This window comes from Paralichthys olivaceus, chromosome 6, assembly GCF_024713975.1.
Source record: "Paralichthys olivaceus isolate ysfri-2021 chromosome 6, ASM2471397v2, whole genome shotgun sequence".
NCBI classification, from domain to species: Eukaryota; Metazoa; Chordata; class Actinopteri; order Pleuronectiformes; family Paralichthyidae; genus Paralichthys; species Paralichthys olivaceus.
In genome coordinates, this window is record NC_091098.1 from 3,609,467 (window position 1) to 3,627,842 (window position 18,376).

Genomic DNA, 18,376 nt, shown 5'->3' on the forward strand with positions numbered 1-18,376 from the left:
TGGAATTCAAACCTTGTAAGTCATACCCATATTAGCATAGCTTTTGTAAAACTAGATCTAAATGTTAAATATTATATTAATAAGTATTGTAACTGTTTTCAACAGGACTGATCCAGACGGGAGGTCACCATTCATCCTTGAAAAGCAAAGCTGAATCATGATGCCTTTCAGGAACACCAACCTGTATAAAAAATCACTTTATGTATATAACATATATATTCAAAATAAATCTGTTTAATGTCCCTTTTATTATTACACTTTTCATTACAGTGTTAACTTGTTATATTTGAACAAATATTTATAATGGGAAATGTGAATATATCCATTACAATCAAATTAAAAAGATACAACAGAAGTAATAGTAATAACCCTAATTATATCCTTATACATCTATATGCAGGTTTGTGAATACTTGTGGTACTGTATGAAGCCTTCAGAGGGACAAATACAGCAGCTGGGGATGACAAGATGGGTTCCCTGGCCTAAAGAGCCATGTTGACAATAAATCAAATGTTGATATGCTGAGGTAACAGTGTTGTCATCCCCCCCCCACGCTCTCTAATGTGGTCTAACACCGTAACATCCTCCTGGTACTGCCTGTGAATATGTAAAAAACTTCTAGGCAGTACTGGGAGAAGTACGGTGGTAGACTCACAGCTTTCAGGATCCTGACCACAGCATTTCCTCTGACTGTCTGAAAGGTGTGTCCCTACAGTTCATAAGAACACCATGACACTCCAGCAGAAGGTGGGTCACCATGTCTGCAGCTGTCAGCTCCTGTGCTGCTCCACACTCATCTCTTCTATAAGTGTCTGAAAACATAAACAAAGGAGAAACTCAGAGAAGGCTTTATTATGAGCTCTATATTATGTTGGTTATATGATAATGCCAGTTATTAGGGGCTGTAGGTTTACAGTCAGTGACTGACGTGCACTGCACCGCTAATGTTACAGTAACATTACTAGATTTGAACACAGAGCTGTGGTATAAAAACACTTTGGGAACCAGAGGGTGGCCGGTTGGAGAGGTGCCAGTTCACATCCTGGGCACTGCTGAGGTGCCCTTGAGCAAGGCACCGAACCACCCAATTGCTCCCCGGGCGCCTTCATGGCTGCCCAGTGTGTTCCGTGTGGTCACTGTGTGGATTGTGTTCTGTGTGTTCAGGCCGTGTGTGAGTTGTTCACATGGATGGGTTCAATACAGAAGTCAAATTTCCCCATGTTTGCATGTTGCATGCTGTGTGTGGGACAATGAAGAGGAATCTTAATGTTAAAAAACTAAAATCAATTAAAAGTCTGGCTTTTACCATTTTTGCAAACAAGTATACCACATCAACATTCACTTCTTCTTCTATTTCTCTTTTACGGCTCACATACACCGCCATCTTTGCCTGAGCTACAACAAAGTTTAAGAGCTGGCACTTGTGTTTTCTCTGGCGAGTTTAATTAAAACTACAGATAAAAACTGTCTTCTTGAAAAACTCCTCGCATCTGTTAAAAATGGTGTCCAGTGAACTAAATAGAGTGGAGAGATGAGAACACTCTAAAAAACAGTGAAACACAGTTTCTCTCTGGCTGCAGAACGGACATTTGTCTTCTACAGCAGAGTTGATGACCGAGATAACAGAGTTCACTGCTACGATTCCATGTAGGATTCTCCACTGCAGGTCTCTGTGTCTCTTTATTACAGGATGTTTGTTCAAAGACCTCCATGATGGTTTCAGGATCTAGTTTAAAGTAGGCCCTCCATGGATTGTCACTGTGCCCGTTCAGTGTCTTCTGGTTAAGTGTCTTCACCATCAGTCCATAGAGGGTTTTTCTTGAGGCGTCTTCCGGAGAAATACTTACAAGGGTGACAGGCTCCAGCAGGGAGCCAGAACAGTTTTTTTTCCAAGACAGGAAGTAATCTGGTAGCAGGGTATGGGTCTGTGGAGTCTGGCAGCAGTGAACCTTCACAGAATTCTTTTAAAAGAAGGTGTTCATGTCTCGTCAGTTTTGATTTCCAGTGATGAAGGAGCTGATTCATGACCCGCATGGATCTCACTCCCAGTTTAGTGGCTAATCCTGCAGGATCGTCCAGCCAGGGTCCAGCCAGCTTCAGCACCTGCTCCAGTGTGGAAATCCCTGCAGCGTGGAGGGTTCTGGACAGAGTAGGTCCACTCAGGTTGGAATAATCCAGACGTTGTCCATACAGTACTGGTTCCTGTAAGAGCCAGTGTAGAGAGGCCGTCTGCTCCTGTCTCTGCTTTTTCTGCAAAGACCACACTGAAAAAAGGTTCCGATTAAAGTCTGGCAGAGAAAAGGTGTTCAGCTTCCTAGGTCCATAAAAAACAAGGTTAAGTCCAGTCCCAAACCACCAACACGTCTCAGGATGCAGCAGGACAGAGGTCGCCATGCCAGGTCAGCTGGTCCAGTCAGCAACCTCTGAACAAACCGGAGATGAAAAGCTGCACCTCTGCTGGCCAGGTGAATCAGCCCCTGTCCACGCTCCTCCTTATGAAGGAACAGGACACTCTGTGGTATCCAGTGCAGCTTGTCCCAAACACAATCAACTAAAACCCTCTGGATTTGTGACAACAGAGAGGCTGGGGGGTCAACACAGGCCAACCGATGCCACAGAGCAGAAGAAACAAGATTGTTAATTACAAGCACTCTGTGTTTGTAGGATGTTTAAAAAAAAAACCAGGTCCATTTCACGAGACGACCTCTGACCTTTTCTATCACGTTTTCCTAGTTTTTCTTTAGTGTCATTACTCTAAAAAACTCCCAGATATTTAAGCCCTGTCTTTTTCCAGATTAGACGTCCTGGTAGCCTGAGCTGACCCCTCAGCCTGTCCCCGACCAGCACGGCCTCACTCTTCTCCCAGTTTACCTTGACAGAGCTCTGCTGTTCTGGAGCGTCATCAGGGCAGCGATCTGCTGTAGAATCTGCAAAACCCTGCAATTCTACCACCTGAGTCTCCAGGTCCTTCACAGATCCGGTTAAATCTCTAGTGACATTATGATTGAACTGCTGACACAGCTGTTTTATCTGAGTCTTTCCACCACTGTTGGTCATTGGCAAACTCAGATTTAGTTTGCCTGTGACTGTGCCTGAAGTATTTGAAGGTTTCTCTACAAACCTTATCCTGAAGCAGGTTATTAAAATGCCAGTACGCAGAGTAAACAGACATTCTTTATAAAAACAGAGCAAGAGACAAGGCAGTGGTCAGAGAACCCTACAGGAACAATGTGACAGTTTTTAAAAATGTTGGCGTGATGTTTAAAAGAGTACAGACGGTCCAGCCTGGCCAGAGATAAAGCATTTTGTTTGCAGTGGCTCCAGGTGTACTGCCTGAGCTTCTTATTAAAAAGCCTCCACACGTCTGACAGCTCGTGTGCTTCAGTCAGCTGTCTGAACCTGTGTGAAGAGGCTGGATGAGGTTCGGAGTGAGGTAAAATCAAATATATAAATACGTTAAAACCAATCAGGTTAACTTTAGGAAAGTTGTAATGAAAAGAGCAGTTTTGGGCAGGTTCCACAGAAGGAACAGAACACATCCTTAGAAACTGAAAAAACAAAACAGTAAAAGTACATTACTGTTAAATTAGCAGGAAGTGTTCAACATAATTATTGAGTATTTTGAACAACATCTAAACCTTTCAGAATGTCTTCTGCCATATCTCTTCTTAGGTTTTGAAAAGATTGCTTTGATGAGTCAATGTGAAACACTGTGGTATATTAGGAAATGCCTTCACCATCATCTTGGCCATCTGTACGGAGCACAAAATAACACATGGCAGAGTCTGATCTTACACAGCAAACATGTTTTATCCATCACAAAAAATTACATGTTGCATAGAATCACCTGCATGACAAAAATCCCACAACTGGTGCCATCCTTCTGGAAGGTGTGAGTTATCTCGCCAGGCTTGATGATAACCCAATACTCTATTCCAAGTCTTTTCTGGCACTTCTTGAAATACTGTCTACAGGACAAAATGAAAATCCAGTTTTACATTTGCACTTACTCTGCATGTGTGTGTGTGTAACCAATTTATTTCTCATAATCTATTTAATATCACTCACATCTGTAGCCAGCCTTTCTGGAGTCCTCAACTTCATTTGACCGTTGCAGAGGATCAACCACAAAGATTGTGAAAGGGCATGAAGATACTGTTTGAAAAAGTAACATATCATTAGACTCTTCAAATATGTCAGCAACAACAGCAGCAAGGATGAAATACTTTTTTATGTCAAACTTGAAAACCCCACTTTACAAATTGATACACAGCATTGAACTGACAGACGTACAAGTTTGAGTAAATAAAAGTAAAAAGCTATTTTAGATTTTAACATTCTACTTAGCATTGAGAGAACCGACTGCTGTCAGATCAGTTTGAATTGAGTTCCACAATTTTGGGTCATAGTGAATGAAAGAATACTCCAAACATCAGATGAACAGAAGGGACCAACAATTAGATCCTTTGGGATGATCCGAGTGCTGTTTTCACAATAATTGTAAGTCATTTCACTAAGATAGGGATGAAGACATTGAAAACTAAAGGAGGATCCTGAGGCACTGATAACCAATAAAGTCATTTCTCTCTCATTTTGTAATTCTGTACATGCTACAGCATTGAGGTAGTTATAAATCTTTATTGCAGTTATAAGGCTGATAACCTTTAAATGCACAAACCATAAGCTATACTGTACATAATGCTGTAAAGACATTCAGCACTACATGAGTAGCTGTATACTCAAGGTTCAAGGTTCAAAAGGTTCAAATGTTTTATTGTCATCTGCACAACAGATACAGCGTACATGTTGGCAATGAAAATCTTAAATGCCAGGCACCTCAAGCAGCTCAACATGTAATAGTGTCAGAAAAAAATAAATAAAATAAGAGTAACTAAAAACTCACCACAAAAGTACAGTGCACATTTCTTATATTTACAAATCCAATGGCTCCATCATTTTAATCAAATGTAACCTGAATGAAAAAATCCAATAAAATGATAAAAGAACTGTATTGCCTTTTGAGGTTACTGTGTATAAAACAGTCAGTATCTGAGCAGACCCTAATCCTCCGCTTTATTTCACTGTGTTAGAAATACGGATGAGTTATTGGATGTGTTTACTCCATGCATGTCACTTCTTGGTCTTCCATGCAAGCAAATGACATGGCTCTCACTGTCGGTGCTTCACACACAATACCTCAGAAACCATAGTTCTAATTATGACAGTGTTTAAAGGACGATGTATCTCGCCATTGTGTTGTTAATAATAGATTTAAAGAGATGTGTCTGAAAAAGGCACTTTTATTTTTACCAGGACCATCAAGTCTGACCAGCTAGATGTTCCACCATTTAAACAAGTAGAAAAAACTCATAATATGAATCTTTCATATTTCTCTGTTTGTATTTCAGTATCACTGGTTACAGATTATATTTGTGGAATTCATGTTCTTGTCCTGCTAATACTTGCAGTGTCAAGATGCATAATAAGTGTTTTACAAGGTTTATTGTTTGATCCCATTTAATGAACATACTGGTAACTGTCCAGATCACTGTAAATCCATTCACTCAACTCAGTGAAGGTTTTAACCAAATTTATGAAACACAAACATCTGGATTTATGGACATTTCTTTGATCGACAATATAACAAGCTGTTAAATCACATTGTTAAAAACTAAACCAGTGGTTTTGAAAATGTTTTGCTTCTGAAAAAGAAATCTAGTTATTTCAAATGTCTGAAATTTTCAAAAGCTCTCATAATATATCTTACATCGCTCTATACATGACTGTTTACAATGTATTTTACTGCAGCTTCACTTGCAGCTTACATACCTGCTTCAGTATAATGATCTTATGGTGTCATAGAGCTTAATACAATCATATAATGATCAGTTAACCAAGTTGCTTTACTTTAAACTTGAACTAGTTAACTCACCTATATCTGACAGTGCAGGTGAACTTCAATTTAAATATTTCAGCCCAGAAACTTTAGCAAAATGGTCCAAAAACATTTGGAGTTTAAAAGAGCCACTGAAAACATTTATCATTCAAGACCAGTTACATACACTGTAAGTATAAACAGGAAGCAGAATGTGTAACTCTGCAGTCGGTTGCTTAGTAACAGATACTACTACGAACCAGACTCTGGTACTACATCTACTCTATTTTGTCCATCTGCACTGAATGTCCCCCAGTGTTACACTCTTCTGTTTAGAAAGAGACATCTGTGTTTCAAACAGATGTTTAGAGGTAAAACCCAGAATCTTCACTCAAACACACATTTAGAAAGTTTAATATACAACACTCTGCTATTCCTTATGTATTTTCACAATAAAGGTCCAAAGAATGCTTCAACCTAACTGAGCGTGAAGATCTATACAGCTTCATAAACACTGAACAGTGTTTTTGAATCATTCAAAATTATGAAGTTCAAGTTTCAAAGGATTCATGTTCATATGTGTAAAAGCTTAAACATGTCTATTCTGTCACCTAGCACATGCATTCATTAACTTTCCAACTTTGGATCCCAGTAATACAGTAAACATAAGCATGTAAGATAAACAAATACAGCATTTCACAAAATATTCTCTAACTCGGCTTACTTCTAATATAATGATAATATATTGCAACTCACAATTTAGAACAGTACACTCAGTCAGTAACGCAAACATTTCAGCAAACATAAATATAGAATAGTCTACTTGAAACAACACTGGTCACATAGTTTTTCCACAGACACGAAGAACTACTATTCCACAGAGACACACAGTTAGCATTGCAGGAGATTAATGTGGCTAATGTTAGCTTCATGGTTCGAGTCTTAACGTCATTAGAAAGAGAGGTGACTCTTAATGTTGTTTAAAAGCTCTGTGCTCCCTCTGCTGGATCCCTCTGGTAACTACTCCTGCTCTTAGTGCTGCTTGTGTTAGAATAACTTTTTAAACATAAAACACAAGAATACACAAAAATACTGTTCTCTAACTGCTGCAACTGACAGCAAACATTATAACCATAACATGAATATAACCGCTTCCATGGTAATATGCTATTTAATGCTTGTCCTTCCAAGATACTTCAAACTGATTGATGATTGTGGCGGTGGGGTAGGGTTAGGGCGCCAACTGGTGGACAACAGGGAGGAGTGGCTCAGCCGGTGATCCGACAGCTGTGCAGAATCAGGTGATCAGGGCAATCAATAAAAGCATGCTGGTAACCTGGTTCTGCTCTCTTGTAGTAGGCTGGCGTCCTGGGACCAGAGGAGCGGCAGACGTGTGTGTGTGTGTGGGTTGGAAGACCCCGACAAGATATCTATCTGTACATATATATGTGTGTGTGTGTGAGTGGTTGCCAGGGGAGGCAACTGGAAAAATGACATGCACTGGACTCCAGACAATCTCCTGACATTCTCCAGAGGGGCTGGATGTTTCCCTAAAACTCTACCTAATGTGTCGATACAGCAGGATAGGTGTGCTGATGATGCTTCAAACATGCTACAGACGCAAAAATACAAATACAGAGAGAAAGCAAATATCCCTGCATGAAAAAGAGTAAAGATGAAGATGATGCCAAGAGAGCCTTTGGTGATGTGATCTCTGCAGCAGTTATTATGTTACATCCTGCCTCTGACTATTGGGCCACCCCTCACCTGAACGCTCCAGAGATTTGTGTTGATGTGAACAAGTTCTATAAAAGAATCTCTTGCTGCGTTGTTCATGTGTTAAAGACAAAGCTGGAGAGAGTCTGGACCCAATTCTGCAGACGTTCTCCAGAGGTCATGTCTGAAAGTGTCTATACAGTCCTCAATTAACTAATATTTCAATGTAGAGCACGCTGCTGTCTCACCTGCTGCTGTTCATTATGTTCTCTCCATCATATTCACAGCTTCTCCTCCAGCTGTTTCCCTTTAAGTGAAATATTAAATAAAATAATCAAATGACCTTCATCAAGCAAGTATTGTCATCAAGCACTGAACATATACACAGAGTCAGAACATACACTGTGAAAAAGAGAGAACAAACGTACCTCTGTGGGATTTCTTTTTTTTCCTGTTACAGAAAGAAACAGATGAAAAACCTCTAACTCGATGACATCATGACTTGATGGGTTCTTATCATCCATGAGAACATTTTCTTTGATCACACACACATCGTACCTGAATGACATGTTTTCATCCTGTAAACGAAGGCGATGGCAGATATAACAAATAAAACTAAAACAACCAAAACCACTGAAGTGATGATTCCCACTGTGACAATTAAACTGGTATTTCCACATTCAGCATCAGTTGAAGTTGTTCCTGGTCGCTTCAGCTGAAGGATTGGTGATTCACATCTGGAACGACAGGGGGACATGTTCACAGGACCGTGAGAGACACCACAGATTCACTGCAGGTGTAAGAAACCAGGCACGTCCACGTGTGGTGTGACTCTTCACTTACTGTGTGTGTGCTTGACAAGATGTACGGGTCCCATCAGAAAATGTTCCGTTACTGCAGTCAGAGCATTCAGAGTCTGTGAGGGCTGTTCCTGTACAAACACAAACTATACAGTTACTATTGTACACGTCATATTAGGATTATATAGCAAAGTGGTATTTGACATGAGACCTGTCTGATTATTGAGGTTTTTGATCAGCAAACATTTCCTTGTTCAAATTCCCTCCTTTTGATGTGAGATGTGATGAAATGTAGAGCAGCATGTCACTAAACTTACAAACATATTTCTATTAACTAAGGAACATTGACAGAATTTCAAAGATACAGAAACTATTTGACATTAGTTTCTCTCATCACACCTGGATCACTGCAACAGTCTTTTATGACTATATTCATTATTTGTTTTTATATTTTTTGTGTTGCATAAAGAAAAGACAAGGTCAGATGAGATGCACCTTTAATGATCCTCCATGGAGGAAGTTCAGTCGACGCAGCAGCACAGTGAAAGCAGCAGTGCATGGACACAATGTAGTCAGAATAAAAATAAGAATACAACTTTGAAATAACACTGAATATATTAGGCTGTTTATCACAACTGTCCACTTCTTGTAGAATGTGACAGGCTGCCACTCAGCCACATTATTATTATTATTATTTCTCTTATGATTATGATTATTATCACAGTTGCACAGGAAGATTGGATTTTGATTAGTTTTGTTTTTAGTTAGTGAGTCCTCTTCAAACTGTTCTACAATATACTGTCACTTTTTATTATTTGTGTGCAGAACTTTTTATAAACAGTCTAAGTGTGTGGTTTATAAATCTTAGACAAACCATATATATACACAACTTTTCAAAATAAAAGAACTGTTCACTATAAGGCACTGCAGCAAGAAATGTTTTACTTTGAAAACAAATTGCTAAAGAGGAAGTGATTCTCTGACTTCTGTTGCCATGACGGAGATCAGATAATCAGACTCTCTCAGTCCAATGTGGTGAAATTAAAATCATGAAATCATCAAAATGATCTGGCAGTGATTCTGACTGAACGTTTGATCATTCATAATACAGATGTCATGTGTGAAGCATGAAATGAACAATTTGCCACATATCATCCAAATGCTTCACAATTGACTGGATGACTGAAATAACCTGCTCTGTGTTCTTTTTTTACAGCTGAGAAAACTTCAATCTTGGAAAATTGGAAAACGCACCTCTATGTTTGATGAACTGCCCTGGTTTACATTGTGTGTGTTTCTTTGCTGCTGCACAGTTGTTCCTTGTGCGGTCTGTACAGTAGAATCCTTCCAGAGGTTCACAAACTGAATCTGTTGTTGCTGTGCATGAAGTGTTTATCTTCAGACCAGAATCTGTGGACACATAGAGGTTACATATGGAGGGAACATATGAAGATACAAACTGCTGTATAAACAACACAGTGGACTGATCTGCTGGTGGCAGGAACAAGGAGATATGGAGTGAACAACTGACTTTTGTAAGAACTTTCTACCATTTCTACCATCACTTCTACCATTAATGCAAGTCTCACTGATAGAAACTACAGAGCAAAGGAGATGATGTGCACATCTTGTGACTTGTGGTTTGTGAAACTCAGACAATCACAGTGACGATGTAAAAACCATCAGAAAAGCTCAGTTCCATCTCAGTCTCAGCTCATACACTGTTGGACTTACTGATTTTAAACCTACAGCAAATGTAAAGACAGAAATCTACCTGGACCACAGGTCGTGCAGAGAAAACACATTGTACGTCCAGTGGGAAGATTCATGAAGGTGTCCTTCTCACAGGGCAGACAGGAAGTGCTCCTGAACCCGCAGTGTGTTTCAACACGATTTCCTGTTGAAAAGAAAACAATTGAATTGCATGAAATGTTTCTGTTGAACAAAGACAAATCATCTTGAGAGTTAAACTCACGTTATATGTGAGTCATCGTAACATGCGCTGCAGTTTCATTCTTATTACTTACAACAAAAGAAGCCAAAACATAAAACAACCCATTCCATCTTATTCTTCTCGTTCAGGATCTTACCAGGTGGACAGAAAGAACAGCATCTGTCCGCTACTGCATACGCAGTTGGAGGACAAGTCAGAGTATTCACACAGAAGACTTTGATCAAAAGTATCTGAAGGACAGAGCAAAAGTTTAAACATGTTAACATTGTCATGAACAGAGAGAGGAGAGGAGACGACTGGACACTTAAATGACCAAATGTTTCTTCTTTCCAGTTTCTGTTTTTTGTAATATATTTGTGACAACATTTGAGTTAGTATTCAGATCTTTGTAAGTTCATTCAATGAAAGATGGATGTATATGGGTTTATTTTATAAAAACAATGGATGAGAACCCCAGAGACCTGCTCATCTGTTTAAACAGACTCAACACTGGCTTGATTGTTTCTGGAGTCAGATTGTTAATTAACAGTATCCAGCCCAAATACTCCTCCTCAAGTTAATAGCTGAGTAGTCTGCATCTGTTAAGGTGGAGCTCCACCAGTGAAGATTTTTGTATTTACTGTTTCTTTGATTTACAACTTTGAGGAAATATTACTGAAAGTGCAGCCTGTCACAATTCTGCTAACACTGATCAATTCTGCAGAAGGTAAAATGTGTTTGTTGCTGTTGTGAACTTGTCTGAGCGAGAATCTCCTGCTGTGTTGTGCATGTGTGTGTGTGCTTCCATTAGCATACTGACACAAAATACAGAAATAAATAAATGAGGAAATAAATAAATGTGGAAATAAATTTAAGACATTTAATTATTTATGTCCTGTTTAATTACAAACTCTTATTAATTTATTTCTTATTTGTTTGCAGAATATGTCTTCATTTATTTATGTATTTATTTATTGTGTGACAACTTTACCAACAAAGATGCAGCTTCCAAATGTTTTCTTCTCAAATTCATCTTGAACGGCAGGTTGGTAGTTTTCTTGAGCTGAGCACCATCACTGAGATCTGGGTTGAGGTGAGGTTTTAATCCAAAAAGGAGAAACACATCTGGAGACAAAGACAAAGAAGACTCAGCTGCAGTTGCCACAGTCAATGAGGCGACATTTTCAAAGAAGGCAACAGGATTGGCACATTGTGTGTTGTGTTGTTTTTGTTGACTGGCTTCAGTTTGTTTACCCCCCCACCCCAAAAAAATAATAAATTAATTTTATGGTCAGCTGCCACTACTCAGCCGTTCACACCAGGCGCGGCGCCAGGATTTCAATTCTGGGTGGGCCAACGTAATTTTGGATGGGCCTTTAATTACAGAAGTTAATACTAACAGTAATAGAGCTGAACATTATTCCTGCCCAACCTGATTGTCTATGTACTGTAGTGTCTGAAAGCATACACCGTTCATGTTGAGACACGAGCAGTTGCGAAGAGCTTTGACAGCGCAGTGTGCAGCTCTCTCTCCTGTTAAAAGTTAATTTAGCTCACCCAGTATGCGCCAAATGCGCCCTCTCCCTCTCTCTCTCTCTTCCCCGCTACAATCAAATAATAATCCAGCCAGATCATTCAAAAAAATGGTATTTACTAAATACACTTAAAATCTCAGTGAAACGAATGAATGAGATGGTCACATAATTTACAGAAAAAAAGTGATTATTTTTGCGTGTGTGTGTTATTCACTGGTCTGACGGACCCGAGGGTCCGGTCGTGAATAAAAATACATGAAAAGCCAAATCCTTTCATTACAGATGCCGTATTTATTTTCAACTCATTGACAGTGACACATTTCGTTCACGTTTGGCATTCTTAATAAAATATCTCATAAACACAAGAAAACCAGTAGGCTGGCTCATTAATCAATAGTTAATTTTAATAATTAGAATTATTTTAAATTAGAAATTCAGAAAAAAATAGATTCTGTCTGTTATTTAGGGTGGGCCATTAGTAAAAGTGGGTGGGCCCAGGCCCGTCAGGCCCAGTCACGCCGCGCCTGGTTCACACCACACAGGCCAGAAGGTGACCTGGCAACATTCCTGCCGCTAGTCTGATCAGGTCTGTTTGTCTTTGACTTTCAGTGAGTGGTAACATGCATCATTTAACCCTCTACAGCCCATTGCTCTGCTCAAAGTTCAGGTCTTAGTTCTGTTCCCTTTCAAAGCCCACGTTTCCTACAGTTCAGTGAGATCCTGTTGATTTCAGAATCAGGAATACTTAATTAATCCTCGTAGGGAAATTTTAAAAAGAAGTATAGATAAAGTGGTTGAGTGTCAGGAGCGCAAGTAACAGGCAGCACTTCGATAAGTGGGCGTTTCCAACGGTTCAGTGAGATCCTGTTGATTTGAAATAAGAAGTGATCTCTATGTTTCTTTGACTGTTTCAAGATACTGAAACTGAGCTCTGCACAAATACACAACACACCACGGTCACACAGCTAAGAGTTGGTATCATATGTGAGCAGATGGTGGTTTTTCTGACATGATAACTGATCACAGGATTACTGCAGAGTGGAGGAGCGAGTTTTCACCTAAATCCTGATGTGATTTTAGTTTTTCAGATGATTCAGATTCCACACTTCCTCATCCAAACCTGAAGGTTTTACACAACTCAGACTCAGACCATGTTTCCAGTAGTTCTCTGACAGTGACACTTTGTTGATAACACCAGTACACAGCGAACAACTTATTGTTTCATCTCCACAAACTCACGGTGTCGATTTATCAGCGACATCACAACAATCTACTGGTTCACTCCTGCTCTGTAATATGCAACATTCAGAGGTTCTATAGAAATTCACTCAGCTTACCGTCGTTAACACGATCAGACGAACTTCCATGTTCCGTCTACAGGCAGTGAGCTCTCGGTTTCAAAGGGAGTGTCCTCGGAGCTGGATAAGAAAAATGGTGAAAGTTATTCACTTCCTGAAAAAAGATCTCTCGACGTCACACAGCCGCTGAGGGAAGTTGGAAACATATTCACAGATTCGAACTTCGGATCAATAATTCACAAGCGAAACGTTGTTAAAACACAAAAGTCTCTTTCCCAGTGTGATCAGGTAGAAAACGAGCTCCGAGCAAACTTATGAATATGAATCATCCTCCTGAACACATGGCTCTGGTCTTTAGCTGTAGTTACAGTCTGTGCGCGTGCGCAGGGACTGTCTATGATTGGCTGCAGGTTCGGCAGTGGGTGGAGCTAAGGGGTCGGAGAGACAGAGTTATAACCTCTTTATATACAGTCTGTGGTTAGAAGGAGAGTGTGATGAGGAAGTATCAGTGTGAGTTGTGGCTGCCTCATGGACAATGCCTTTAACCCAGACATGTCAAACTCAATGCCCGCAATAAAATAGCACATGTCTATCTCAACTGCTCCGCCGGTAAGAAGGAAAAAAAGCTCCATAGGCCGAGCCACGGTGCGCGATGCCCGGCGAGATCCACACGGAGCGAGCGCTCCTCTCCACTCACCCGCAAAGTATCTGATGATATTAAATTAGTTTTCCAGAGTTCCAGAGATCCCAGTTCCAGATGTCTCGTCAAGTTCACCGTGTCTCTCAGGCTTATCTCTTTCTCTCTTTCCTTGCGTCTTCCTCTTTCCATGTCGCTCTGGCCAGAGAGTCAGGCGGAGTGCAGGGGCTCCACTGGTGCAGAGTGCGCGATGCCCGGCGAGATCCACACGGAGCGAGCGCTGTTTTAAATTAAAATCACTTTTACATGAACATAAAAATGTGTTAAACAATTTAATTGAAAGATACAAGATGTTCTTATTTTCTGCATCATAACATTCATCTTACCAGGCATGTGCACAGATAGACCCCTAGTGGTGCTCAAGCACCTGCCCCTTTGCCCTGGATGAGAAAAGTGCCCTTTCTGCTGGAGCCCAACAGTGTTTTGATATCTGACGGCATTTATTTGAGTTCTTGTGAGAATTCTGCTCCTCCCTCCTCCTCCTCCCTCCTCCTCCTCCTCCTCCTCCTCCACTTAGCTCTCGTGCAGAGCTGAGCACTAAACCGCTGCAGCCTGCAGGTCTCCTCTGACCCGCAGCATCAGACAGACAGGTAATGGTAGTGTTTGTGCAAAATGAACCACAATACTTAACATTATAGCTGAAAACAGTACGTGGCTACTGGCCCCACGCATTGGTTTGCTGGAAATGTGCTGATTCAATGCATTGTGTCAGTTGTCTGCTTTTTCTACCTGAAGATATAAAAGCAGAAAGGAGTGGAGAAAAGGGATCAGAAAGTGGAATAGTGCTCTTGAAAAAATCAAGCAGCACTCTGTCACAGAGGTCCACATGACAAGCATGGTGAGGTGGACCAATTACCAAAAGGCTCTCCAGACTTCATCTGATGTTGATGATGATCAGATGTAAAGGGAGTGGAAGCCAGAGAGCGAGAGAGGCAGACAAACAGAGAGATACTGACCAGGTTAATAGATCTCACAGTGTAGATCATAAAGAACAGGCTCAGGAGTCTCTGTGGGGAAGAAAGACTCTCTGACCTTCTCCTCCTGCCATTGAGCAAGACATACAAATAAACCAGAGGTGATAAGAATCTTCCAAGAGATGGCACCAAGGAGGATGCTCCTGTGAAGAAGCTGAACGATCCTGCTCCCCTCACCTCCTCCTTAAATAGATGTATTTTATAGAATATGTTGGATGCTTTATTTTTATTTCATTTATTCAGAGCAGAGTTTTGATAAGTTTTAACTGAGAATATTTTATGATTATTTTTTGCCTGTTATTTATTCATTTAAAAAATTAAAAATATAAGTTTAATATATCCGACTGTGTTTTTTCTTAATTTTATGAATAATTTTGGTGATGGCTGCCCTTTTGTTTTTTTAGCTTGAGCACCTGCTTCCAAAGATGTCTGTGCTCTGTGTATGATAAAAATGACTTATCAAAATGAAGATTCATAATTACTAACAAACTCCAAGTAGCAGATTAAATAACACACAGCATTTTGTAGTAACAGCACTTTAAAAATATTTGATTGTAGAATTTAAACGTACAAGTCACATACACATTACAGAGCCAAAAGATTTTCTACGTGTTCATCAACTTCAATGAAAGAAAACCCTTTTTCAGATCAGGCTGTATGTAGCAATGGAGTTTGCACTGGAACACAGTCAATGCATAGACCGATTTTAATATTAATTCTCTGACTGCCATTTTACCATATCTATTAAAACAAAGTGCAGTAGCCGTTTGTCAAAAATAAAAGTTTCAAATCAAACCTTTAAATTAGAAAAATCAAAGGGCCACTGTTGCACCATGGGTTGTGGTGTACGCGGACGGGAAAAACAGCTGTCCAAACAAGTATCCAATTTCAGTAGAAAACCGTGGTTTATTTGACCAGAAAAGCGAGCAAACATTAACAAAGACAAATTCTCCGTTTCTCTCCCGCTCCGGTAAAAACCACATGCCCACCCCGGTGCATCCTGGTCCAGTACCGGGATTCTAAATATAATCTTACGTGCCCCCTAACGTGCCCAAATGAAACAAAACACAAATAGTAAACACCAAAAAAACACCTAACCTAAACAAATAATAGAACAAAATACTAACAGAAATGAAATCAAATAAATTGCTTCAGAATAATCAAATCTAAATACTTACTAAACTAAATACTAAACTAAACAACACTAAAAAATGCATTTTTATTAATATGCATACACTCTTTATTAGTTTTGACATCATTCTTGTGGAATTCAAACCTTGTAAGTCATACCCATATTAGCATAGCTTTTGTAAAACTAGATCTAAATGTTAAATATTATATTAATAAGTATTGTAACTGTTTTCAACAGGACTGATCCAGACAGGAGGTCACCATTCATCCTTGAAAAGCAAAGCTGAATCATGATGCCTTTCAGGAACACCAACCTGTATAAAAAATCACTTTATGTATATAACATATATATTTGAAATTAATACAGCAAATCTGTTTAATGTCCCTTTTATTATTACACTTTTCATTACAGTGTTAACTCAATTTAACAAATATTTATAATGGAAAATATGAATATATCCATTACAATCAAATTAAAAAGATACAACAGAAGTAATAGTAATAACCCTAATTATATCCTTATACATCTATATGCAGGTGTGTGAATACTTGTGGTACTGTATGAAGCCTTCAGAGGGACAAATACAGCAGCTGGGGATGACAAGATGGGTTCCCTGGCCTAAAGAGCCATGTTGACAATAAATCAAATGTTGATATGCTGAGGTAACAGTGTTGTCATCCCTACGCTCTCTAATGTGGTCTAACACCGTAACATCCTCCTGGTACTGCCTGTGAATATGTAAAAAACTTCTAGGCAGTACTGGGAGAAGTACGGTGGTAGACTCACAGCTTTCAGGATCCTGACCACAGCATTTCCTCTGACTGTCTGAAAGGTGTGTCCCTACAGTTCATAAGAACACCATGACACTCCAGCAGAAGGTGGGTCACCACGTCTGCAGCTGTCAGCTCCTGTGCTGCTCCACACTCATCTCTTCTATAAGTGTGTGAAAACATAAACAAAGGAGAAACTCAGAGAAGGCTTTATTATGAGCTCTATATTATGTTGGTTATATGATAATGCCAGTTATTAGGGGCTGTAGGTTTACAGTCAGTGACTGACGTGCACTGCACCGCTAATGTTACAGTAACATTACTCAGTAAGATGTGAACACAGAGCTGTGGTATAAAAACACTTTGTGTTGTGTTGTTCTTGTTGGTGTCAAGCAGACCATGTAGTAATATAAGAAAAATACAAACCTGTAGCTTCATTCTGCTCCCAGTGGTTCAGTCTCTCCTCCTCCTCACTGCTGCAGCTCCAGGATCTCCCCCTCTTCTCTTGCTCTCCTCAGTACAGCTCTCAGATGTTTCAGTGTGTAAACGGAGAAGACATGTGTCTCCCGCATATTTTTATAATATATATATATTTTAAACTTTGTGTGTAGAGTTGCGTTGATGATTGTTGCTGATGGTTTTATTTGTATTTCATGTAGGGCCTGCCACTGAGGAGTTGCCCCTAATTTCAGCTGTGTGATGATAATAAAGGCATTCAGTTCTATTCTATAATACAAGTGTCCCAAACTACAGACGATTAGGGCTGCACGATATTAGGAAAATGTGTGATATGTGATAATGTTGTGTAATATTGCGATGAAGATATGATTGTTTTACTCAAACTGAGTTTATACACACGTCGGATCACAGTGTGTAAACAATAGCGAGTCAGAGACGTCAGCTGAGAGAGAGATTTAATTTTTATTTTTAAAACCATCCTTTATTTGTCACTATTTACACTGTATAAAAAACGTAATAAATTACATTTATACATTTTTTTTCTCAGAGAAATTATAAATTTATTATATCTCCGTAGACCAGCTGTTGGTCTATGACGGAGCAGAGAACCTCTGTGTCCCCACATCAGCCTGAAACTCTCCAGGGCATGGGTGGCTCTGAAAAAACTAAAATCAATTAGAAGTCTGGCTTTTACCATTTTTGCAAACAAGTAAATCACATCAACGTTCACTTCTTCTTCTATTTGTCTTTTACGGCTCACATACACCGCCATCTTTGCCTGAGCTAAAACAAAGTTTAAGAGCTGACACTTGTGTTTTCTCTGGCGAGTTTAATTAAAACCACAGATAAAAACTGTCTTCTTGAAAAACTCCTCGCATCTGTTAAAAATGGTGTCCAGTGAACTAAACAGAGTGGAGAGATGAGAACACTCTAAAAAACAGTGAAACACAGTTTCTCTCTGGCTGCAGAACGGACATTTGTCTTCTACAGCAGAGTTGATGACCGAGATAACAGAGTTCACTGCTACGATTCCTTGTAGGATTCTCCACTGCAGGTCTCTGTGTCTCTTTATTACAGGATGTTTTAAAGACAGGAAGTAATCTGGTAGCAGGGTATGGGTCTGTGGAGTCTGGCAGCAGTGAACCTTCACAGAAGTCTTTTAAAGTGTTCATGTCTCATCAGTTTTG

The 18,376-nt window shown here is 39.7% G+C and overlaps 1 protein-coding gene across 4 annotated transcripts; it reads right to left on the bottom strand.

The window, feature by feature from the left end:
• Positions 1 to 1,427: 1,427 nt before the first annotated feature.
• Positions 1,428 to 13,991, bottom strand: LOC138410494 (tumor necrosis factor receptor superfamily member 14-like). Of its 4 annotated transcripts, XM_069526814.1 has the most exons (13): positions 13,855 to 13,872; positions 13,197 to 13,277; positions 11,316 to 11,449; positions 10,482 to 10,575; positions 10,166 to 10,288; positions 9,646 to 9,801; positions 8,435 to 8,522; positions 8,150 to 8,328; positions 8,020 to 8,042; positions 7,840 to 7,898; positions 4,069 to 4,155; positions 3,848 to 3,968; positions 1,428 to 3,752 (listed from the first exon to the last, which is right to left on the bottom strand). In XM_069526814.1, exons 3-11 carry the CDS (start codon positions 11,355 to 11,357, stop codon positions 4,122 to 4,124), a joined length of 798 nt encoding a protein of 265 aa, XP_069382915.1. In that variant the 5' UTR covers positions 11,358 to 11,449; positions 13,197 to 13,277; positions 13,855 to 13,872; the 3' UTR covers positions 1,428 to 3,752; positions 3,848 to 3,968; positions 4,069 to 4,121. The 4 variants fall into 4 exon arrangements, with proteins under 4 accessions (XP_069382915.1, XP_069382916.1, XP_069382914.1 ...); XM_069526815.1 differs by lacking the exon at positions 11,316 to 11,449 and having other exon boundaries at positions 13,855 to 13,991; XM_069526813.1 differs by lacking the exon at positions 13,855 to 13,872 and having other exon boundaries at positions 13,197 to 13,559.
• Positions 13,992 to 18,376: the final 4,385 nt, after the last annotated feature.